A 25,063-nucleotide genomic window follows, 5' to 3' on the forward strand; every position below is an offset into this window, starting at 1 on the left:
GAAATGACTGACTTCACAAGACGGCCAGTGGCTCACACCTGTTCTTGTATCTTAGAATTGGCATGTGAGTATGATAGTTATGCAAAGTCTAGGTCTGAATTCTTGGCTGATCTAAACAGTGGAGTGTGGGTAATGGATATGGCTTAGTGAGTGAGTGGTTGAGTGACAGAGAGAGAGAGAGAGAGAGAGAGAGAGAGTGTGAGTGAGTGAGAATGTGTGTGTGCGTGTGCGTGCGTGCTGTTTGTCAGGCTGGCTTGGCAAATTAATTAACACAAAACTACTAAGACTAAACCTGTTAAAAGATAACACTGATATAATTTTATGTTTTTTCTTATCCCCATTAATGCCCATGTAAACTCTAAATCCACCAATGTTTTTGCCAGTCAGAAGCTCCTGCTGTAGGTGTGTCTGGCCTCCCGGAAGTCATAGGTTCCCATTGTTTTCAAAAATACATTCAAAACAACTCGCAGAGACAGACTGCAACATTGACTAACATAATCCATCATTTTAAGTTCCATTCTGCCAGAACTGACTGCAATAATTAGCTGGGTGATGATGTCATGTCATGTCAAAATTGCAATACAATTTTACATTTTATGTAAAACGATGTATTATGTCAATGCAGCAGAATGTCTGAGCTGTTAAATGGATTTTTTAAAACAGTGGGAGTCTATGACTTCCGGGAGGTAGGACAAACCTGCAGTAGAACCTTTTTTTTTACTGTATGACTAGCTCAAACAGTAGTAGCTTCTGACTGTGGCCAATACATTGGTGGGTTTACACTTTCCATGGGCAACAAGGAAAAAGTTAAATTGCACCAGTGTTATCCTTTATGTCATAGCGCCGTAATTTTAAAAGTACAGAGTTTTCATCTTGTATTATCTCATGTTTGGTATTTACTGGGCTGGGCCTTCAATTTCTGCAAGTTAACACAACACAGCGTACTTGAATTATTGACAGAAAGCAGAATAAAATGTGACCCTGCTCATTTAGTCAACCATGAAATCACCAGTTCACTGGAATTTGGGTGCATCTAGTAGTCTGAATCTTGTCTTCTGTAAATACCCCATAATTAGGGCCCGGGACACTGTAATGCCTTCTCCTCAGACGTATCACCCTCCTCAGCTGTAGGCTACTCCATTGGGGTCAAGCTGTAATTGTGCTTCCTGCACATCCCTCTTGTTAGGCGCAATCCAGCCAAATGGCACCTCTCATTTCTAAAATATACTGGAATGCGGCTTTGGGATGAATACTTTGGGATAAGGTCTTCACTGTACCAAATAAATACTGTATACAAAACAAAGTGAAAGAAGTGTCTTATAAATTTATTCACAGACTTTATCCTATAAAAACATACATTGTAAAAAGATTCAAAGTTGCCTCTGATGACAAATGTGTATTTTGTAACTCTTGCCCTGAAACAACTCAACATTTATTTTGGAAATGTTATGTTAGAGGACTTTGGAGCGGACTTCAGGAGTTCTTATGGACAAAACCAACTGTGAATGTCAATCTCACAAAAAAGGACATACTTTTTTATTTTCATAAGGACAACATGGACAATGAAATGTCTTTTATAATCAATCTCATTTTATTGGGAAGATACCTGATTCATAAAACAAAATGGTCAGCAAGCAAACCTTCTTTTAATATCTTTAAAACTGAATTGAAAGCATATTTTAATACAATTGAAAAATGTAATAACCATGATGCGAAGAAAACAAAAAGGATCTTTAGCAAACATAATCTTTCATTTATGTATACCCCCACATGTCAATGCTGATAGATTGAATTCTCTTGTTCTTATGTATTGTTGTTGTGGTAACACTTACACTTACATACAGTAAGGGTACATAGTTAAGGTTACTAAGTTAAGGGTTAGTTAATACTTAATTAATAATTAATTTTACAGTTAACTAATGTGTAATTTACTAATGGTGTTCATGTTAACTAAGGTATTAATTGATACGTGATTTATAAAGATGACTATTAAATAATGTATAAATTAATACCTTAGTTAACATGAACATCATTAGTAAATGATTACCAGACACATTAGTTAACTGTTAATAAAGGGTTAGTTGATGCTTATTAAGCATCAACTAACCCTTAATTAATGTACCCTTAAGTGTTACCGTTGTTGTTTTGTGTTGTGTATTTGTATCGTATGTCCATGTTTTTTCCATTGTATGTCTATTTCTTTCTATTTAAAAAAAAAAGAGTTAAAAGATGTGCAGAACACACATGAGCTAGTCTTCCATCTGAACAACATTGGAAACAAGCAAACGTTAGATTTGGAATTTTTGCTGTGACGCACGTGCCCGTTTGACAACAATTACAAAAAAACAAACTAAAATGTAAAACTGTGTCACAACGTTGTAGACGATTTGTGAACGTTATGTGCAGGGTGCGAATTGCCGGGGGGGATGGGGGGGATTTACCTCCCCTCTGGTCATTCATTTTTATCGTCGGTGGGGATACGTTTTATCCCTGCTTCTGGTCAGACTGAATTAAATAAATGCATTTCCTATGCCCGACAGTTAGATTGCGCAATGAAATGCTATGGCAGGTGGGGACACACTTTCCCCCACTCTCTGGCATGTTTTATTCTGTCAGTAAATGAAATACATGTATTTCTCCAATATGACAGTACATGGTGCAAACAACTTCCAAAAAAACCTGCATGGATTATAGAAGGTGTGTTCTTTCCAGCTCATAAATTTGCAGAGCTGTGGATAAAAGAAGGGCGACCAAGTGTAAAAAGAAAAGGAGGTCCGTCATCAACACTAATTGTTTTGCTAAAAGAACGGTATGTGAGAAATCTTTCTTCCTTTCGTCAGCATCGCTGCTGTCCACAAACACGTGCTGACTGGCACACAGCTGGCATCACCTGCGGGCCAGACGCATAAAACTGTAGATTCAAGCCAAAGCAGCCACTGTATTATGCACAACCATTACGCACCGGCACCGCTGTATATTTTGAGCCATAATGGCCCGATTGATCACACCAGTAGGTCTGATTTATTATCTGATGTGCGTTATTACTATTCCCACATTACTGTACGATATGGTGACAATATGTAAACCTATTTACTCCACTAGAATAGAAATCAGGCTTGTAGAAAAGGGATGTTAACGCACGCATGTATTACATTTAAGGCTCAAAATAAAATGTCACACAAATTCCCTCTTTTATATTATCCTTCTCTTTGCCACATAGCTATATCACACTCACCGGGAGCTGACACAAGCATGCATGAGTGTAGCCTATGCATGCTTGCGTGGAGGTATGCAAGCATGCATACACGGCATTCTCCTACTCAGAATCTCTCTCTCTCTCTCTGTGGCTCATATATGACATACGGATATGGTCATGATATATATGGACATATATGGATAGAATTCGTTGGGGAACAATAATATGTGTATGATAGGGGTTTGCACTTGTATTTTTCATTTTCACGCCTCCTTGTGTAAAATATCACCTGGCAAAAATGCATTCCAAAAATATCCCCCCCCTCTGTTTTTTTTTACAAATCGCACCCTGGTTATGTGTATATCCGCTCAGGAAGCGGAGCAGCTACCTCAAGGAACGGAACTGACGCCATTTTCGTCAGTATAAGTTGGACCTATCAACTTTGAACAATCGATTTGACATGAAGACAGGCTGGCTGTAATTTGAATGACATATCAATGTACAAATCAAAATACCAGCTTGGTACGGCCTTCTTAAAGGAGACAAGTGCACCCAACCGGCTGTAGAATTTCAAGTCCATGCATCCTAAATAAAAGTATGAATAAATAACAACCAATTCACCCCTAAAACGTTTCAAAGTGAGTTTTGTTGTCATAAAACCATTTGCAATTGTGTAAATGTTGTCAGATTTCTTATTACCTTTTTATTTCTCCAAGTTATTTATTCAAATTAGCGTTATTCTTGGTTATAAAATTAAACGTTAACAATTTTGAGGAATAAATACGCATGTTAAACGATTAAAATGCTTTATCCACTAATATCACTCGTCTTGTTGAATGTCGATAGTTTCAACCAGAGCCATTGAGAGAAAGAGTTGCGTCAACAGAGGGTCAAAAACGCTACACGGTCACATGACGGTCACGTGGTTCATGTAGCTCCCGATAGTTCCAAGCGGTCCATTTGAATCCATTGTTTTCTATGGGAACAGCACTAACAACCGCGACTTTGGATATAATAAACAATATGACAACTGATTTAGAGTATTGTAAACTGACAGGTTAGATGTCTGTAATATTTACTATTTAATATTATGATTAAAAATTATCTCAAAATAGAAGATTAGAGTGATTAAGGCTCGACACCTTTACTAGTCAATGATGTGTTGCTTTGGCTGCTAGCTGTTCACTGTGTTACATCCTAATGTAGCCTAATTTTATTATTATTATTATTTACTTTTTTGGACTTTAAGATAACGTCACCAGAAGGTATGAATTGAATATCAATCCATCAAGATAGTCTCTTCAAGTGCTGTGAATCCACCAACAACTGACAGCAGTAAGGGGCAGTGAATGATGTTCAGTGCTGTCATTGAAAGTTACTTGCTAGCGGTCTATTCAGATTATGACCTAAAGTAAAAGCATTCCACTGACACCAACAAAATCATCCTCATTTCAAGTTTCTAAAGTACAGGCCCCAGACCTAGAGGAATTAAGGTACCAGTGACTCATATTTAACTATTGAGGTGCATCAATGAACATAGAGCATGAGTAGGCCTACATAAAAAATACACTCTCTTACTCAGGTGTTACTAAGTCTATGGTAAGAGTCTTAGACAAAGAGTGAACAGGACTAAAATAAGTAATTTACAAGTCTGGTTAGATTATAAATGCAATTAAGCATGCTTTATTAACCTGACCCATCCACCAGATCCAGAATCAATATTAATACTACCAAAATATCAATATGTATAGCCTATCCATTAAGCTTAGCAATGTAGTGGTGAGTCAGGCAATGGGTTTTGGTGTACGTTACTAGGGATGCAATCATATTGATCTCTATTGATTTTAGTAAGCCAAGTTTTTACTTAGCCTACTTGTGTCAGATAATGGGCTATGGATACAAATCCATCGATCTCCATCGATATTATTAACTATGCCTTGTCCTACCTTCTTTAACAGACACATTTTCAGAACAGTAGCAGGAACACCCAAAATCTTTTATGGTTAAGAAGCAACTTTATGACAAAATACGTGTAAAAAGACTTTTATTTGGGAAACAAAAAGTGACAGAATGTTCTACCCTATTAACATAAGAAGGACAATATGGTACCGTTACATCTTCACATATACTGGCATAAACAGCCAACGTTATAGTAATTTATCTTACCAATCAGAAATCAACCATCATAAACAGTAATATAGCCTAAATAGGCGTACATAATATGGTTAGCTTAGTTAACTAATAAATACATTTTCCCACCCATGAACACGTTTACAGGCTTTTGTCTCCAATTTAAAATGCATGAAATTACAGAGAATTTAGGGACTGTTCGTTATTTATGAGAAGGGAGGTGGGGTGGGGGGTGGCTGGGGTGTGACTTCGTTTTTTTTTTTTATCTTGACCCTCCCCGGAGCTACAAATATTTTTCCTTGAGCCTCCCTGAGTGACTGGGGGAAAATGCATGACCCTCCCTCCACCATAAATAACCATATTTTATTATATTCACACCAAAGGTAGGTAGTATTGGAGAAAATAAAAAGCAAAGGCTGACCTTTTCCAACCATAGATGTTGATTGTCAAATTATGAATTAATAAAATAAAATTAGAACTGATGACTTTTTAAATATAATTTTTTAGAACAGGCCCTGACGGTTCCCCTCGCGGTGCGCGTGCGCTCACGTTCACTGTGAATGCACGTGCACCGCCAACGTGCACTCTGGTATGACAGCCGCTGAGAATCTGAAACGCAATGAAAGATAAACGTGGAATTTGGAGGGGCAGGGGCCTCATGTATAAAAGACTGCGTAGATTTCATACTGAAAGATGGTGTACTCACAAAACTTGAAAAGTACGTACGCACAGAAATTTTCAGATGTATAAAACCGTGCGCACGCCAGGTCCTGCGCACCTTTCCTTTATACATCCCAATCACCTCGCCTTGTCTCCTCCTAGAATTAACTATGCAAATGACTATAAATACGCCCCTCGTGTCACCTTCTTGTCTAAAACTATGGTGAATGTGCCTGTGTTCAGTGCCCCCCTCTCCAAAAATGTCCAATGTGCTTTTACGCATGCAGTGTTTTTATAAATAAAGGTAAAATTGTACAATTGAACTGATTCAAACATTAAAAACAAAACCATATAATGTGACATGTCCAGTGTTCGCAGTGCTGCTGCTCCAAATATGGCAATTTGTGGCATTTTTTTCTACACTACTTTTGTTTTTTTTTAGTTTTACGCACGGGTGGCCTTTCCTTTCTTACCGTTCAATCCCGCAGTCAGCGCACAACTTTGGTGGTTTGTGTGAGCAGGTACTACACACAACTCTTTTGGACAGCACACAGTTGTTCCAGGACTTATTCCGAGTGCATCTGCCCACCCGACACTGCGTTTTCTTTCCAGGAGAGATGGATCTGTGCGCCTCGCCTCCTGTACGCCATAGATCTCTGTGCGCCTCGGCAACTGTACAGTCCATGACGTGCGTTAACATCTCCATGTCACATAAACAAAGAAAACTGTCCAGTTTACTGGCGATCTTGGTTTTGGCACTGTGAGTAGGGCCTGATGTCATCTGTGGGAAATTAGTTTCACTAGGTTTTCATTGCGCTCAATAAGTCAGACCCACTTGAAGCGAGCCGGAGGAGAGAGAGACGCGTATTCACACAAACCAACGTGACGATATAGGCTAGCGCAGAGTGCCTCTATCTATTTCCTAAGTGGCTTTTTTCATTCATTTAAAACCCTCATATTTAGGAAAAGTTATGGAAGGAGTTAAAATAGCATTTTCTTCCAATGTTGGAAAAATAATAATGCCAGTTGGGTTTTGGCCTTTCTAATGTTAAACATTATCCACATAAACTATTATGGTGTATCTGCGGAAATAATTATGGTTTTTCATAGACTACTTCATAGACATAGCACAGTGAATTGAGTGAAAACTTTATTTTGAAACATTTGGAGAGTTTCACTACTTTGTAGTTTGGCGTCGCCAACTGACAAAGCCAGACAAATGTGCGTACGCATGGTGTAAAGTTTGCGTGACGGCCCGCACATTCTCACGTCAAGTTCATTTTTGTGTGCGTGAAAACCAGCGTACGCAACCTTTTTGTAGTGCGCAACGTTTATACATGAGGCCCCGGGTGTCTTTCCTGTAGGGACTGTGAAGAATATGAGCCCGGACACAACGCAAACCCATGTGGGTGTTGTGGCTGTCCACCGGGAGCTATCTCCGTACTGCTGATGAGTCGGGCGTGAGGTCCAATGAGGTTAAGGTAGGGGTGGGAGATACCAAGTTTAGTGAGTCCCGTCACCATACAGCGGTAAAACACGTATTTTGAAAAGAAAAAACGTATTTAAAATAAATACAAAATACAACCATTTAAAGTTGTATGTCCCTCCATTAAAGCCAAAATAAAAAACATAAGTCCCTCCCCAGTGCTTAAAAAATTATTTGACGTGCCTCCCCCGTTTTGCACCACCCCCTCCCCTCTCATAAATAACGAACAGTCCCTTAAGAGAACGTAACTTAACCTAAAACCAAATTGATTGCTAACGTTAGCTAGTTTAACGTTATTGTTTTGCTCTATTAATCTGTTTCCGTACATAAGATAACATAGCTGAAAAATCCAGCTGAAACCATCTTCTGATGGTTGATGGTCTTTGCTGGTCTAAACTGGTCTTTGATGCTCATATGCTGGTATCTAAACTGGTTATAGTGGTTGTACAACTGGATCAAGCTGCCAGGCCAGCTTGGCCAAGCTGGTCTGCCAGCTCGATGTAGCTGGTCATGCTGGTCGAAGCTGGTCTGCCAGCTCGATGTAGCTGGTCATGCTGGTGCTAAGTTGCCAGCTAAATTTCCTGTGGTAGGCTACCTTAGTATGTTGCTGTGGTATTCTTGCGACACTTAATTTTGGTACCACAGAACAAGCAAATTCTGTGGTACATTACCACAGGCTTTATGGTAATGTACCATAGATATTCATGGGTTTCAGTCACGTGACGTTTTTGTGGCGTCTGCCATCTTGAGGACTGGATGCAGCACAGCGCCGCTGTCGTTTTCCCCGTGAAAATGGCTAGCAAGATCGCACATCTCACGGAACAAGAGAGGCAGCCATACCTCACAAAAATCAACACTATTGGTGCCTAGCTTTGGAGATGGAGATACTGTGGTTTCATTCTTGGCAGGACTCCATTCAGCAATCAAACATGTAACTACACGTCTAACTTCACAAAGACAGACATAAGTAATTAACCCTCAGCAATCTGTGGTAAAGCACTCTGCTAGAGTCATGTTGCTTTTGAAATGGAGTTAGAAGCAACTGTTGTTAAGTGTAGTGAGTGTAGTTAAATTTCTGATTGCTGAATGAATGGAGCCCCACTGAGAATGATTTCTCTTGTCTCTTAGTCACTGTGCTATAAATTAATGCTTGTCAACACAATCTGACATTGTAAATGTATTATTGCACATTAAAAACACTCAAAATGTATGACAGTGATTCATATTAATCAGGTTTTTTAGATGTAATATACTCAGTTGAATCCTGCGCTACATTTTAGTTACAGTTTACCACTTGGTTTAATTTAACTGAGCGGGTTCAATCATGAGACCATCAAGTCTCAAGACTGTTCACAATATTCTGTGTGATGTTTTTTAGCTATTAAGGTTTTAAAAGACAATTAACTGAACCTGTGTTTTAGATGGTGAAAATGTCATATTGAGAGAGCTCACCTTTTTATTTCATGTAGACCAGTTATGAAGCCACAGAACTAATTTATCATGATTTAGGAGTCTTAAAATCTTCACGTGGCTTTAGGGCTGCACGATTCTGGATAAAATGAGAATCTCAATTTTCTTGCTTAGAACTGAGATCACGATTCTCTCTCATGATTCTTAGGGAAAACAATTTTTAAGAGAAATTTTTATTGCACTCTTTTGCCTGATACAGACAGAAACACAACACAAAATGTGATGGTGACTGATTTGGGACTGTCACATCAACTGTGTCAGCCACCCATCAGCATGTTATCAGATGGCCAGTAGAGGGCGTCTTTGGCTGTGAGATGCAGTGTTTCTCATACAGGCTCATGCGTGGCTCATGTGTGGTTGTCATGTGGAGATGCACAGACCAGCAGCATTGTACTGAATTCTACAGTCTCCTGCTGTGAAAACAAAAGTGAAACTTAACATACCACAATTTGCTCCAAACTCGCCTGTTAGTAACGGGATTTGTAAACAGTAACCTGATAACTCTGCTGTCTTCTGCTGCTATACAAACTTTTATAGGTCATTTTATTACCTTGTTGTATTTAAGTAATGTTAGTGGAATTAGGTAATTTAATTAATAACCATGTGACAATGCTGAATTGAATTGAATTGAATTGAAGACAAGATATGTGCTTGTTTTTTTTAACAGACAAAATAGCTTAAATTCAACTGCTTGATGAATCAAACGCTGAACATAAAAACAATCAACTTCTCTGCATTGTTTACATGTCAATGTACAGTATTAGGAAGGGAAATGTGTTGAGTGTTGGTAATATTGTCAGTACTACCATTATGAGTGCTTAGTAATACTTCTTTTCCAGATGGGGAGAAGTCAATGAGGCAGCAGCCAGGAGAGACTTCACAGAGATGATGGCAGGTCACCATGAGGATTTCCTGGTTGAGGTGTCTGGGCTCATCATCAACCCTAAACTCCCCTGGATTGGAGCATCACCTGATGGCATGGTAACATGCTCTTGCCACGGCAATGGTGTACTCGAGATCAAGTGCCCCTTCAACTCCAAGAACTGCTTCCTTGTTGACAGCTGTAAAGACACCTCATTCTGCCTCAAACTGGAGGAGGATGGCACAATGGCCCTGAAGACTCATCATAAGTACATGTACCAGGTCCAAACACAGATGCATGTGGCAGAGGTGAGCTACTGTGACTTTGTGGTGTGGACACCACAGGAGATTTTCCACCAGCGTATCCAGTATGATCCTGTCTTCTTCAATGACTCTTACCTCAAAGTGGCAGAATTCATTAAGACCAGGGTACTACCAGAACTGCTAGGGAAATGGTACACAGCACCACGGCGCACACTCACAGCTGGAACCACAGCCACAGAGCAGCCACAAGAAGCTGGATGTTACTGTGGTAAACCTGGTGACTCTGAAGATGCAGTTTTCTGCACATCGGGACAGTGTAGGTGGAAGCAATTCCACAAGTCTTGCCTTCGGCTGACCAGGGTACCAAAGACATGGAAGTGCATGGAGTGCCGACAGCAGTCAAAAGAAACTTAGATGCCATTTCACCATTGCTAATATAGTAATATAGCTAGTTAACTACATGTTGGGTCTAGCTGTAAAGACTATTCATGTTTTTACTTCACCACTTTTGACTTGGTTAATAGTAAACAAATATTGTTATCTGACATCAAACTGCTTAGTAATGTGATGTCACTGTGTTTTTACTTTAGCCTATTTTGTATTTCTATTTATAAATAGTACACCTTAAGGTAATGATTGTTTTATGTGTTATTAGAATAAATGATCATTTGTCATTTTAGAGGTATGCATGTTACAAATGTCTAAGTTATTAGCTATTTATTGGATGAAATAAAACGTTTTTCTGGCATGTCTTTCAAAAAGTATGGGCAAAGAGCAACAAACTTGGAAGAAAATGTAGTGTTCTCAACCCAGTGTTTTATTACAATTAGTGCAGAAATTCAAATCAAGTACATTCTGTGGGTTTGTGTCTAAAGTCCCTTAAACCAACGAGTATGACACAGATTACTGTGATGGTACAACAGATGGACAAATGTTGCACAGAGCGCAGCAAACTTTTACCATCTTGTCAAGAGGTGTAGGCTGTGCTGGGATTGCTGCCTGGCAGAGAGAGATGGGTATGGTGCTTTGTAAGATGGTATATTTGTTTCTCACCAGTCCAATGACACGTTCAACATGTATTCTCACAGCAGCCAGCCCCCTTGTCGTTTCAAGCTCAGTTGGATGTAGTTGCTGTTTTCCTTTGGTAAAGGCAGGTATTTTCAGGTGTGCACTGTACAGACCAACAGCATCCTCCAGGTTGAACCCACGATCTGCAAGAACCAAATCTCCAGGTGACAGTGTTTCTAAGTACCCACAGTTTTCAGTGAGATACTTATCACTTGTTCGTCCTCCCCATCCCCTAGACACATACGATACAACTCCTTGAGGTGTAATTGATATCAAATATTTCACAGTGTTGTGATGCTTATACTGGGAATATGTCTGGGCACGTGTTGCTCATGTTGCTGGGCTTCTCAATGAAAATTTCAAAACAATCTATGATGGAAGTGCAATTTCGGTAACTACTATTGACAAAACACATTGGTAAACTGATCTGAATTTGTTCTCTAGTTGGCCAAACTACAACAGTCGACAGTCTATCATACATAACACTCAAAGTACTATTAAAAATTCGGGACACAGTAGGCTTAGATATGTGAAATACATGGGCAAAAAAGTGAAGTGGCAAATTCAGCCTCATTCTCATGAGGGTAATTAAAAAGCTGTGAAAAGGAGAGAGTCCAGGTCCTGCTTTTAGGAATCCTGCAAGGAAGGTGAACACAACCATCATCTTGGCATATGATGGAAGGCCAGTGAGACCCTGCACCATCTCATCGTTGTCCTTGAAGGCATCCTTATTGAAGGATAACTTGTCCACCCTGTCCCTGAGATGTTTCACTTCTCCTTCAAGTCTGCTGCACTCCTGTGTCAACCTCCTCACCACGATCTGACAGCCTTCATTGGAACATGGTTCACCTCCAATGGCAGGTGTTGTTTTGCTGTAGCTGTGCTCAGAATGTCCACCCACCTCCTCTGCAGTGGAGTGCTGTGGATCAGCACTAGTTGTGGGGTCTAAAGATGCTACAGCCCTGGCACTTTCTTGGGCAGCACATCTCTTTCTCTTTATTCCTTGTGTAACCTCAAACTTCTTATAGCTGTTGATCCTCTTTTGGTGGTGTTCAGCTGACAGGTAAGAGAAGAGACATGGCACGAAGTCGGGGTGTAGAGGGTTTTCGCTTTTTTTGCCTGAAACACACAAAAATATCACTACAATCCTGTCAAGATTATACAGTAGGTTATCTAAAGTAATCAATTTTGGCAAGCCATGTTATGTTGTAACTTGTAATATTTAGGCTACACTTAACTGTAAGAAATGCATTCATAGGCCGCCATGATGTAGGCTACGTTTTTCATTACATTTAAATCTGGAGAGAAACACCTGCATGTAACAGGCCATGGACAGCACCACGCCGATAGGCGCTGTCCGTGGTGCTCACTGGTGCTGACCACGGTCTGTTACATACAGGTGTTTCTCTCCAGATTTAGCTGTAATGAAAAACGTAGCCTACATCATGGGTATGAATTAACGGTGTCCCGGGTCCGGACACCGTTACGTTAATGTTACTGCCGTGACTTTCATCGCCGAACTCAGTACTACTCAAAGCTGAACAATAATAATTTCCACAATAAGTACATATTTTGATACAATGCAATTATTTAATAATGTTTTATATGACTTAACCTCTTAACTACTGCCAATAATGTCGCCACTTGTAGCAAACTGGTTAGGGGGTAATTGTAGCAATCTGATTGCTACAATTACCCCCTAACCAGTTTGCTACAAGTGGTGACATTATTGCCAGTTGACACTCAACTGCTGCTAACTTACCGGTGATGAAGTGCTCACTGCACAGTCTGGAGTGTTCAGTTGGTGTCCACTTGTGTCGTTTAATGGCAGCTAGCCACTTGTTCCGTCGGTCAGGATTTTTTGGGATGTTGTAAGAAGTCAGCCCCGATCTCCCTTTGGCATTATTGCAGCCAATTGCGCAGCAAATAGAGGGCATCTTGTTGTTTCAAATTGGTCCTCAAGATGGCGCCGCAACAGTTGTGTGACGTCAACAGAAATCTATGAATACCACACACTGCATGTCCTATGGTAATGTTAATGTTATGGTAAATGTTTTTATGGTATTTTTCCACATGGTCTATTCCAGCATTGGATGTGACATCTGGACTCAAACTGACTAATAAACATCTTAGGGAATATACTGATTAAGCATAAATGCAGCATTCATATATACAGTAGTTTAATAGAAACTCACAGGGAGACTGCAGACAGTCCACAACATTTGTTAAATACATTTTAATCTAAGTGTCATGGCAAAAAAAATAAAACACTCTATTATGACATGAAATTAACAGGCTTTTCCAAAATATTTTCTGCAAACTGAATTTTTACATGCAAAAAGACTATCTACAGAGTGTTTGCTGTATATAAAAATTATAATTTAATCCCAATAAACATCACATTCCCCAAAAGTTCCCGTTTGTTTGTGGAAAATAGTAAAAAATAAAGTTTGTGTCCAAACTTAGTTTTATTTATTCTCTTCCTGTGTGGTGTAAGGGTGCAGTAAGACATGCATTTATATTTGCTGATATTGTACTGCTATTACACATTCAAAATGTATGCATGCAATGATGCTTATTATTTCAGTCCCAAACAGACACCCCCATTGTTCTTTCTTTAATGTTGCTTGGGATGTGTGGCTGCACAAGGCAGTTACTAGGCCTCTTTTGGGACGCAGACAGGTGCGTGCTACTAATGTAAGCTCGCGCTGGTGTTACCAGCAGAAGCAGAGGCCAGCAGCGGTGCCAGCCGACCTACTTTTGTACATACGGTAATATTATTTTCCAGGTGAGTCAAGTGTCACTGAGCAGCTACATGTATCCAGAGTAATGTAGGTACGCTAACCAAACCATTATTTCTGTTCTAGGTTGCCATTTATGTGTTTTTGTGGTCAGCTAACGTTAGCTGAATAACCGTGCTTTAACTAGGTTAGCGCGCTACCGCGGCTAGCGAACGAGTGCTATTTAACGACTTTTGGAGTCAAATATGAAGTTGGGTTGACTCCCAGGCATGTATTGTTTGTTTGGCGATATGTGTTTTGTGCTGTTCAATTATTTAAGCATTATCACACGAGAGGGAGTGCTGTTGTACTGCGGCCTCGTGCCGAAGATAACCTTCCGCCTCGGCCGACCGTTCATAATTAAGGTCAAATGTATCCGTATTTGCGTTGTCGCTACTAGGTGCGAATGAAGTTAGAGTTACTTCATTCGCACCTAGTAGCGACAGCGATATGGATACATTTGACCTTAATTATGAACGGTCGGCCGAGGCGGAAGATTGGGAAGAAAGTAAGCTCAAATCGTCTGTGCTAACTAGGGCTGCAGCTATCGATTATTTTAGTAATCGAGTATTCTACCGATTATTCCATCGATTAATCGAGTAATCGGATAAGAAATACTTTTGCTTTATTAAAGAGCAATAGTAAATATACAAAAGAGAAAAGCTGTCCGCACGAAGCTGTCCATACGACACTGTGATTTACTGAAAACGAGGTGAAATAATAATTATTATTGATATTTATTACTAGGCCTAAATATCATACAAGTTCATAAGACTGGCTAATGTACATTTATTTACTATGTTGAAGGGTTGCCCTACACCTGCTGACCCTACTCACTGCAATCAAACAAAACTGAATATACCTGCTGTATTGGACTGGTGCATTTTAGGCTCCAATTGCTACTTACACCACCTGATATTTTGCTTTCTGGGGTATTTTATGCATCACTGTGAGGGGAGTAGGTGTGTGTGTGGGGTGTGTGTGTGTGTGTATGTGTGTGTGACTATCATAATAATAACATGAATGAAGCTCAGGCTTTCACAAATTGACTGCAGAATTTTATTTTCTGTGGTTATTTTCTTGAGCAAAACTTAGCTAACTTAGGGACATCATAACTAGCCACCATATTGATTTACGTTCTTAACTAGCCATTACATATAGCCATAATTAACGTGCATTCTTTACTAGCCTTCATCTCATCCCGTTTTAATATTAAGTGCTGACTCCGCCCACCCGGGCCAGTTTCGGCGTACGCCGGTAGCAATTACAAGTGGACCCTATCCTACAGTCCCTGCTCTCAGCGGAGGGAGGGAGCTACACTGTGTGTGGGAAGCACTGTGATCGTCAGACCTCTCTGGATTAAACAAGCAAGTAGAGAAAACCGGCATCAGCCGAACCAATTTATTGCCAAATGCTTTGGGATTCAACACATTAACATTGCTTCCCATGGTCAGAAAGTCGGCAGATTTGTCGCTAGTCGCTTTTGAGAAATAAAGTCGCCAGGGGGGTCTGAAAAGTCGCTAAGTCTAGCGACAAAGTCGGCAAGTTGGCAACACTGGATCCGAAACTTTGGACACTTTCTGTCGTTTTCTCTGGCCTGTCTCTTCTCTTCGCCCCTCGCTATTTTCTCTCTCTTTCTCCAGCGCATTGTGCAACAGTAATAATCATCCGTGCGAAACACTGAGCGTGTATATAGTTACCGTATATGGATTAAACGAAGCTTCGATGCAAAGGATTGGCATCGATGATTTTTAGTAATCGAGTTACTCGAGTTTCTCGAGGAATCGTTTCAGCCCTAGTGCTAACCTCAAAGTAACGTTAGCTAGCTTAGCTAGCTTGCAGTCGGGAAACAGTTTACCTGTTGCTTGGCAACACTTGGTAGTGCAATCCTGAGGGAACTGTTTTTGTTGGCGGAGACAAATAACAGACAAAAATCATCTGTTGTCTCAAAATACTTTAAAAAAATTACTATACAACTGTTGTATAAAAGCAATATCACACTCGAGGTCGTGCTGTTGTACTCAGGGCTTGAAATTAACTTTTTTGATCACCAGCCAATATGGCTACTAGATTTTAAAGTTACTAGCCACTAGTCACTAGCCAAAATGTTTTTCTTGAAATAAACCAGATTATGAGTGCCACTGGGTTAATTTAAGCATAAGTATTAGTAAAAATAAAAGATATAGCATAATAAATCTATAAATTACAGTATTTCACTGATATTTATAAATTGCGTTGATTTCAAATTGTGTGGATTTCATCGATACGAGGCTCTTAACGGCGACACTGTCCTCCAAAACACCTGTCTTGGCCTGCTTGATTGTCAAGCTCTGGAGGTGGCTCTTCACAGTTTTCGTGGTCACGACCTGCTCGCCATTTGGCATTAAATGTCCTCATTTTCGCCTTCTCCCCTCCTTTGTTTTCATTTTTATCCCCAGTGTTGCCAACTCTTTTCCAAGGAAAGTAGCTATTGGCTGCTCAGAAAGTCGCTACAAGTTGCCAGTAGGGATGGGAATCGAGAACCGGTTCCAGTTGAGAACCGGTTCCAAATTGTCTGATCCATCGGAATCGTATGCCTCTGAGGATATCAGTTCCTTTTATCGATGCCGGCATGTTGTTGTCTGACAGTTGCGCATGCGCATTGCAAAAACTCATGCGTCATGACGTCAAACTCTGCATCTACGCTGCTGGAAACTTGTAACAAGAAGGAGTCATGGCGGAGAGGAAGAAACGGTCCAAAGCGTGGCTTCATTTCACGAAGAAAGATGACAACAGTGCTACTTGTAACGTCTGTAAAATTATAATTTCTGTGTTCACACATAGCGTTTTTTGATGTGGAAAGTGCTGCCTGGAGCGCTTTTTGTGAGGAGAAATAAGAAGCGGATCACGGCAACATCACCTGACGTTAGCTGAGCAGCTGCTAGCTCACTAACCAGCTGGTTAGCTCTTCTATCAGACACAACAGTGTTGTGCAACAAGCAAAGGCTTACCAGATTTTTCCAATACATGTCCAGTATAATCCATACTGTCTTTATGATCGCTGTTGTGGTAACGTAAATTCACTTATTACAACGTCCCATTTCTCCACCGGCACTTTCACTTTCTCCATATTTGTTGTTGCTATGGGAAACGGCCAGCGTCTCTGTCATCGCGATTGGTCGGCTGGGAAAAAGCGGTTCACGTCACCCGGCGCTTTTCTGAAAAGTTGAACATTTCTCAACTTTTGAAAGCGCTCTGCTCTGACGGAAAAAAAACGCAGCTGCAGTGCTTTTCGGGAGCGGCCACCTTTTGTGCGCCTTGCGGCTGCTTCCCATTACTTTTAATGAGAAAAAACGCTATGTGTGAACGCAGCCTTAAGGGTGGAAACACCAGCAATATGTTGAAACATCTTAGGGTAACCATCTAACCATCTTATTTGTTTTCCAAGTTATATAATTTTAAGAAAAGGAGCATTGTAATTTATTTTAACATGTTCAAATGTTATTAGGCAGACATTCTACACTGTGTTCAGACTCAAGAGATAATAAAACAGCTGCGTTGACGCTGAAAACCTGTGTAGGCCTACTTTTTTTTCCACACAGAAAATTGATCGGGAATCGATAAGGGAATCGATAAAGAACCGGACCGATAAGCAGAATTGATAATGGCATTGGTATCAATAAAATCTTATCAATTTTCATCCCTAGTCGCCAGATGATGTCATACGATAATTTGCATATCAATATATAATGCTGCACTTGTTATGCACGCCGCGGCGTAGCCCGTTTTAATTTAAGTGCTGACTCCACCCACCCGGGCCAGTTTCGGTGTATGCCGGTAGAATTGGACCCTATCCTACAGTCCCTGCTCTCAGCGGAGGGAGGGGGCTACGCTGCGTGTGGGAAACGGTGTGATCGTCAGACCTCTCTGGATTAGACAAGTAGAGAGAGAAAGAGTAGAGAAAACCGGCATCAGCTGTACCAATTTATTGCCAAATGCTTTGGGATTCAACACATTAACATTGCTTCCCATGGTCAGAAAAAGTCGCCAAATTTGTCGCTAGTCGCTTTTGAGAAATAAAGTCGCCAGGGGGGTCTGAAAAGTCGCCAAGTTCGCAACACTGCTTTGTATACTCGCGGTCTCGCGCAATCGATTCTACCGCAGCCTGCTTCAAATATTTAGAGCTTGGTTCATCACCAGCCAAATTGGCTAGTAACTTTACAATGATACCCGCCACAGTAAATTTTTACCCGCATTTGGCGGGTTGGCGGGTTGGCGGGTGTTAATTTCAAGCCCTGGTTGTACTGTATATCAGCACGGCTGTGATTCGGTCGAATCACAGCCGTGCTGATATACAGTACAACAGCACTCCCTCTCGTGTGATATTGCTTAATTAAAAAGGAGCCAAAGTCCAAGTTCGTTTTGTAGCTTTTAAAGCTAACGTCACATCAGCAGCAGACCGTCACCATGGTAACGGCGTACAAGGCAGTGACGTTGGTTGTGAGTTTTTATGAATTAAAGTGCAGTCTTTAATGATTATTTGATAATATATATTATCAAATAATATATATATATATATATATTATCATATTTATATTACTATGTAATATAAATATGGTAATATGAGACTAGATATGGTCTGGTATTTGTTATGGTGATATGGTGGTATAGCTTAAATATTGTCTTTTCCTGGCTTTAAAGGCTGCATTACAGTAAAGTGATCACATTTTCTGAATTTATTCAACTGAGCTGAGTGAAATTAACAATGCCTCTCTACCGGTTTGTTCATCATATCCACATTACTAATGATAATTTCTCAAAATTTTCTTCTGTGTAAATATGAAAACACCAGTAGTTCTTAACAAAATATCGTCACATTATCGATATAGAGGCATTCGTTCAAAAACTATATATATACATATATATGTGTGTGTGTGTGTGTGTGTGTATAAATAACAATCAATAAAATGTGCCTATTCTCTCTTTTGTGTTACAGATCGGGGTGGTTGAGACTACAGCACTCTCACTCTCTCTCTCTCAAAGGTACTTTATACCCACACATACATATACATACACACATGGTGTATGCACTGTGCAATATTGTGCTACAGTACTCTTTTATTTAGAAGAAGTGCAATTGTTACTGTGTTTTACTTATTTTTACTTATTTTTGCTCCACTTATTTTATTTATTTTATTTCTATCTTAGCTTACTTATTTGAGCTCCATTATTTACTTACTTACTACGTACAATTTCACTGCAATGTTGAGGAGCCATAACCTACGTTTTTTACTCTCTTATACTTGTATAATGAGACGTAACAATAAAGGATCTTGAAATCTTGAGGTGCCCAAAAATAAAAATATTTAATTGATGTTGATGTGCTCTGTGAATAATTATTAGTATTATTTTTATTATTATTATTATTATTACTATTATAATTAGGGAGAGTTTCCTTGTTGTTTTTCTCAAGGCAGGGGATGCCAACAAGCTAAACAAGCTGGTGAGGTAGGCTCGCTCTGTGGTGGGACTCCAGCTGGACAGTCTGGAGGTAGTGGCAGAGAGGAGGATGAGGGGAAAGATCAACTCCATCCTGAAGAACCCCTCTCACCCTCTCTATGATGAGCTGAGGCTGATGAGGAGCAGCTTCAGCCGTAGGCTCCTCCCCCCACGCTGCAGGGCGGAGCGCTTCAGGCCTTCCTTTGTGCCAGCGGCCATCAGACTGTTCAACACCATCAGCGACCCCTGCGACAGCCGGCCGTGACCACAAGCCCCACTATATCCCTGGATTTTGACTATATCCCTGGAGTTTAATTATATCCCTGGACACAGGGATAGGGACTATACACTATACTACTATACTCAACACCACATTAGACACTTTGGACACATGAGACACTTTGTAATAGTTTTATATTGTTTATCTTCATAGTTTTTGTAGTGCTACATTTATCTATATTGCCTTGTATCTTTTCTGCAGTATTTTTATTTACCTTATTTTTATTACCTTCCTGTACTTTGTTCTGCCATTGTACTGTACATGGGGTCAATAAAGTGCAATCTTAATCTTAATGGGACTATTTTAGTAAAGTTCTTGGTTATCTTGCCTATTTCAAAACATGTAGAAAGCATAAATTCATGACTGGCTTCATAGTCTATACAGTCATAAATTCATGAATTTATGCTTCCATGCATTTTGGAAGAAAAACTTGTTTGTGACATTTTCCTGTAATATACCACAGGAATGACAAAAGTACCACAAAAATACCACAGAGTAGTACCACAGGAAAAAAATAATACCACAAGAATGTACCACATAATCTGTTAAGATGGTCTGCCAGCTTGATGTATCTGTCCCAGCTGATGACCATGTGATTAAGCTGGCTGACCACTTTAGCACAAACTGAACCTTTTTTTTGTCCTTTCTTGGTTGCAACTATAGTACGTTCAGTTCATTCCTAATGACAATTGATAGTGAGGTTAAAAAGCATCAGCATAAGTCTGAGGCCCCATGGGCTGGTAAGGAACTTTATTGCCATCCAAAACCAGCGAGAAGCTCCATCAGACACTGGTCACCAGCCAAAACCAGCTGGTCACCAGCATAAACCATCAAGAACCATCATTAAGCTGGTCACCAGCCTAAACCAGCTGGTCACCAGCAAAAACCACCATTCAAAACCAGCTGGTCACCAGCATAAACCAGCAAAAACCATCATAAACTGGCCACCAGCTAAAACCATCCTGAAAGTGACAAATTTCCTACCTTAAGCTGGTCACCATCAAAAACTAGCATGACCATCATGAACTGGTCTAAGCTGTTTTTTTAGCAGGGTCAGATTAATATAAATTTGGAATTAAACTGAAATGCTCTAAAACACATTGCTAACTCGATTCACATGTGAAGATAAGTAGCAAAAGTAATACTGATTTTGAAGTTATTACCACTAATAATGGTAATAACCATTAGCAACTGCATCGCCAACTGCATATGGCGATGCAGTTGCTAGCTCCGGCTGTTTGGAACTATTGCGGGTCTCCATGATCCGCCATTGCTGTAAAATAATTGGCCTGATGAAGTGAATGGAGGTGACGCAACTCTTTCTCTCAATGGCTCTGGTTTCAACCAAATTACTGGCCTAGTCCTACTTAATTGTATCTTGATTTTTCAGGTGCTCTGTTTTTTGGACACACAACTCATTTATTTCAAAAGAGGAGTTTTACTTGCCTGCACTTTCCAACTCATGTGGTGCATTGATTTTGGCATCCCTGATAATGTGTTGACAATGTTATAGGTATTATAGATGTTATATACATATTTACTTAAATTAGACTTCAATATAAACAATGGGCTATTAGTGTTAGCAAAAGTATCTTAATGTGTTTCTATGGTTTTTTTTTTGTTGTTTACCTTGATTATAAACAAAGCAAGAAAATAAATGTGTCAAGTCAGACAATTGTATTTGTAATCGGAGCCAGAGAAAAATAAATACAGATTGTGGTTTGGAACAAATGTTCCCTTTGTGCTTCAGTCCCATAACAGCAGATGGATTTGTTTTCAACTCCTTTCACAAAGGACTTTTCGCGCCGTCTGTTTAAAACCCCCGTTTAGCCAATCACTTTACAGACAGCACATACAACCTTGAAGTCATGACAGCACGCCATGCAGCTAATCACAGCCACACATCTCTCCCGTGGCCCGCATTCAATTTTAAATCCTTGGATTTGACCAATCCGCTGGCCAGGGGGAGGAGCTGCGAGTAGTTGTAGTCAAGTTAGTTAGGCGACGCAGGCGGTGACAAAACAGTGAGGAGTTTCCCCCTACATTCACTCGTTACAAGCTTTGTGGCTGTAAGTAGGTAAGACATGTCCGTTTTCTGCACGTATTTCTACAGCTAAAATGTGTTTTCTTCAGCTTTTCTGTATTTTGAGGTTACTGCTACTTCAATTGGTTGCTGTAACTTCGATATTGACATGATCTCGTATTTGTGTGTATTTGCCAGCAAACCTAACTTTTTGTCAGTTGTTGGTGTTTAACGATAAACTTAATTTGTCTTAATTTAGGCACGGTGGGTAAATGTGTCCTCTGAATCTGTAGTTATTTCGAGTTGCAAATATCTAGGTTTTAAGTTCCTGTACAATACCCAGCTATTTCGCTGCTGTTCTGCTTGTAGGTTAACTAAATGCGCACCATGCAATCCAAACGCCATTTGGTCTGGTAGCTTAGCCGGCTACCAGATGCTAGGTCCCACACTGCAAGTTAGTTTTAACCACTTTCTTCCTTTTTAAAACATACAGTCCTTCTTGGGTGTACTGGTAATTAAGTACAGACTGATAGTCATGTTAAAACAAATTAATAATCATTGCTTTTGTTAGGAAAGTCTTGGCGCTGTTTGTACTTTAGGCGGGAAGAGACAAAATGGAGTCGTGTCTTTTTGTCCCACAGAAACAGAAATCCGATTAGAGCCTTAAAACGCCCTTGGCCGTCTGCTAGCCAGACTAATGCCACCCTAAGTTCGTATCGGTACATGTTATGTGTTAATACTTGTTTGGGCCATAGTTGGTTTGTGTCGTTTCCCCCCAGTATTTAAATATAGGTTGGATATTATTATAAATACAAGCCAGAGGAAATATCTAACGTTATAGCATGGGACTACTTGCCCGCATGCTGTTTGGCGCAAAGTAGATTCATTTGTTTGGGCTAACTGACTCATGTATTTATATTTTTTTCTCCATTTACAGATAATTTGCAGCCATGGGAAAGGATCCAAACAAGCCCAGAGGAAAAACCTCCTCTTATGCTTACTTTGTCCAGACGTGCCGTGAAGAACACAAAAAGAAACACCCAGGGACTTCTGTCAACTTTGCAGAGTTCTCCAAGAAATGCTCTGAAAGGTGGAAGGTAAGTTCGCTGCCACTGAGACTGTGTGTATATTGTAGCCATATGAGAGAAATGTGATCTTAAATGTTGAATTAAACACAAGTCATGGTTTTGAGGTTAGGGGAAGTTGTGTTAACCCTCATAATTAACATTAGGCAACCTGACTGAGCACAACAGGAGTAGTTGCACATGCATTCCAGTAGGCTGCACTTAACACCAGATTGGGGTGTGGATTTCAACATCTCCAAACTTGGTAGACTGCCTGACCTGTTAGTGTTCTAGTTTATTTGGAACAAGTTCTTATGCATAGTTGGTAAATGAGCAACTTGGAAAACTTTTAGGAAATATTTTACTTTTTGGAAGCAGTTTGCTAAACTCACAACTATGTTGTACTGTCTTTTTTTGTAGACCATGTCAGCCAAGGAGAAGGTCAAGTTTGAGGACATGGCTAAGACCGACAAGGTTCGGTATGACAGGGAGATGAAATCATACATCCCCCCTAAAGGCACCAAGGGAGGCAAGAGGAAGAAGGACCCCAATGCCCCCAAGAGGCCACCGTGAGTCCTGCAACTTCACTACACTGTTGTCCACACGGCATAGTTGGCCTGTTGGTGGTTTCTGGTATTAACCCAACTCTCCTCCCTCCCCAGCTCCGCTTTCTTTGTATTTTGCTCTGACCACCGTCCCAAGATAAAGGGCGAGCACCCAGGTATCTCCATCGGAGACATTGCTAAGAAGCTGGGTGAGCTGTGGTCTAAACAGGGCCCCAAAGACAAGATTCCCTATGAGGCCAAGGCTGCCAAACTGAAGGAGAAATATGAGAAGGTATGTCATTCACTGGTATTTTATGCTGATAATGAATCTTTAAATTTGAGTATTCCAAAAAATACCAGGAGTTGGTGTTTACCTTATGAATGTCAGCATAGGAGAGCTCCTTGCATAGCACTTGGTTTCAATTCATTTTTGCCTTTCCATAGACAACCAGTGTGGTATTGATCAATTCTACAACTTGAAAATCCTCTAAAGCATGTAATCAAACTGCATAATATCACATTGTCTGGACTAGTTCCATTTTTAACAAATATCGGTCTACATCTACACCATTTTATTTCACTAAACAGTTGGTCTGTTTGACAAAAGGTGCTCACTGTAGTTGGGGGTAGAATAGGAAGGTACCCGTCTAAGTTTTCAGTCATTTTAAATTCCCTTTATTTTACCCATTTGAAGGAAGTCGCTGCCTACCGTGCAAAATCCGGTTCAGGGAAGAGCGATGCTGGTAAGAAGAGTGGGCCGGGCCGGCCTATTGGTAAGAAGGCACAACCGGCTGACGACGATGACGATGATGATGATGAGGAGGAAGACGAGGAGGATGATGATGACGATGATGATGAGGATGATGACTAGACGGGGGAGATGTGGCGGTGTGATTTACAAAACAAGGATGTGAAACCTGCAATGTTCCACCTGTGTGTATTGGCATGGAGGATTCTCATGGTGTAGGCTGCTGTTGGTCTGCTTCTATAGGACACCAAACCTGTTTTCCTTTCTCAAAATTCAGGGATTTTTTTTTTCTTCTAGTTTTGTAGTTATGGTTTTGCCCCCCCCCCCCCCCCCAATTCAGCTGATCGTTGACTGCATTTCGACATATACACGGGGTGGGATGGGTCACCATCTAAAAGGGGAACCAGTTTAACACAGATCAGAGGTGTCAGAAAACATTTTGGTGTTAAGATGGTTTGAAACTTCAGACGCAGCAGACTGCAGCAGACTGTTTTGTAATGTTTTAAAAGTTGGTTTTTATTCTTTTTCAAAGCACTGCTTATGTTTCTGTTTAGTGGTGGTGTTTATTTCTCCTCATATTGTTTTCACTGCCGTTTTACTACCAGGAATTATCTGTAGTTTAATAAGGTTTGCAGCCATTTTAAGATGGAGCTTTAAAAAACTCCATGTAGAATGAATTGTTTTTTTCTTTTGTAATAAAATTTTGTATATTATGATTAACCTTGTGTGGGCTGTCTTGTTTTACCTATTTGATTTTAATATTTATCCAAATTATTACATAAATGGCATGTATGTATGCTAGTGGATGTTATGCTCTTAAATTGTGAGTGTTACATTCCATAAGCTTCACACAATGTCAAGTTTAATCATAATTGATACCTTGAGGGGAAAGTGGTTTTGGGCTTTGAAACAATGTTGAATCTGATTTATCAAGGGAATTTTAAAGGATGCATTGTGATTCTGGCTCTTAAGTACACACTGCACTTTTTCAAAATCCTGTTTTTAGGACT

The 25,063-nt window shown here is 40.1% G+C and overlaps 1 protein-coding gene across 2 annotated transcripts in view; it reads left to right on the plus strand.

Annotated features, from left to right (window-relative positions):
- Window positions 1–24,773, plus strand: part of hmgb2a (high mobility group box 2a) — a 228,958-nt gene extending 204,185 nt beyond the window's left edge. Inside the window, exons 1-5 of one of the 2 annotated variants that reach the window (XM_078291099.1) lie at window positions 21,699–21,750; window positions 22,634–22,793; window positions 23,181–23,329; window positions 23,423–23,597; window positions 24,000–24,773. In XM_078291099.1, coding sequence (XP_078147225.1) covers window positions 22,647–22,793; window positions 23,181–23,329; window positions 23,423–23,597; window positions 24,000–24,176 — 648 coding nt within the window. In that variant the 5' untranslated portion in view covers window positions 21,699–21,750; window positions 22,634–22,646 and the 3' untranslated portion in view covers window positions 24,177–24,773. Of the gene's footprint in view, window positions 1–21,698; window positions 21,751–22,633; window positions 22,794–23,180; window positions 23,330–23,422; window positions 23,598–23,999 lie in introns of those variants that run through there. The other variant, XM_078291102.1, reaches the window with a different exon arrangement.
- Window positions 24,774–25,063: the final 290 nt, after the last annotated feature.

The sequence above is a fragment of the Centroberyx gerrardi genome, chromosome 3 (genome assembly GCF_048128805.1).
Source record: "Centroberyx gerrardi isolate f3 chromosome 3, fCenGer3.hap1.cur.20231027, whole genome shotgun sequence".
Classification (NCBI taxonomy): domain Eukaryota; kingdom Metazoa; phylum Chordata; class Actinopteri; order Beryciformes; family Berycidae; genus Centroberyx; species Centroberyx gerrardi.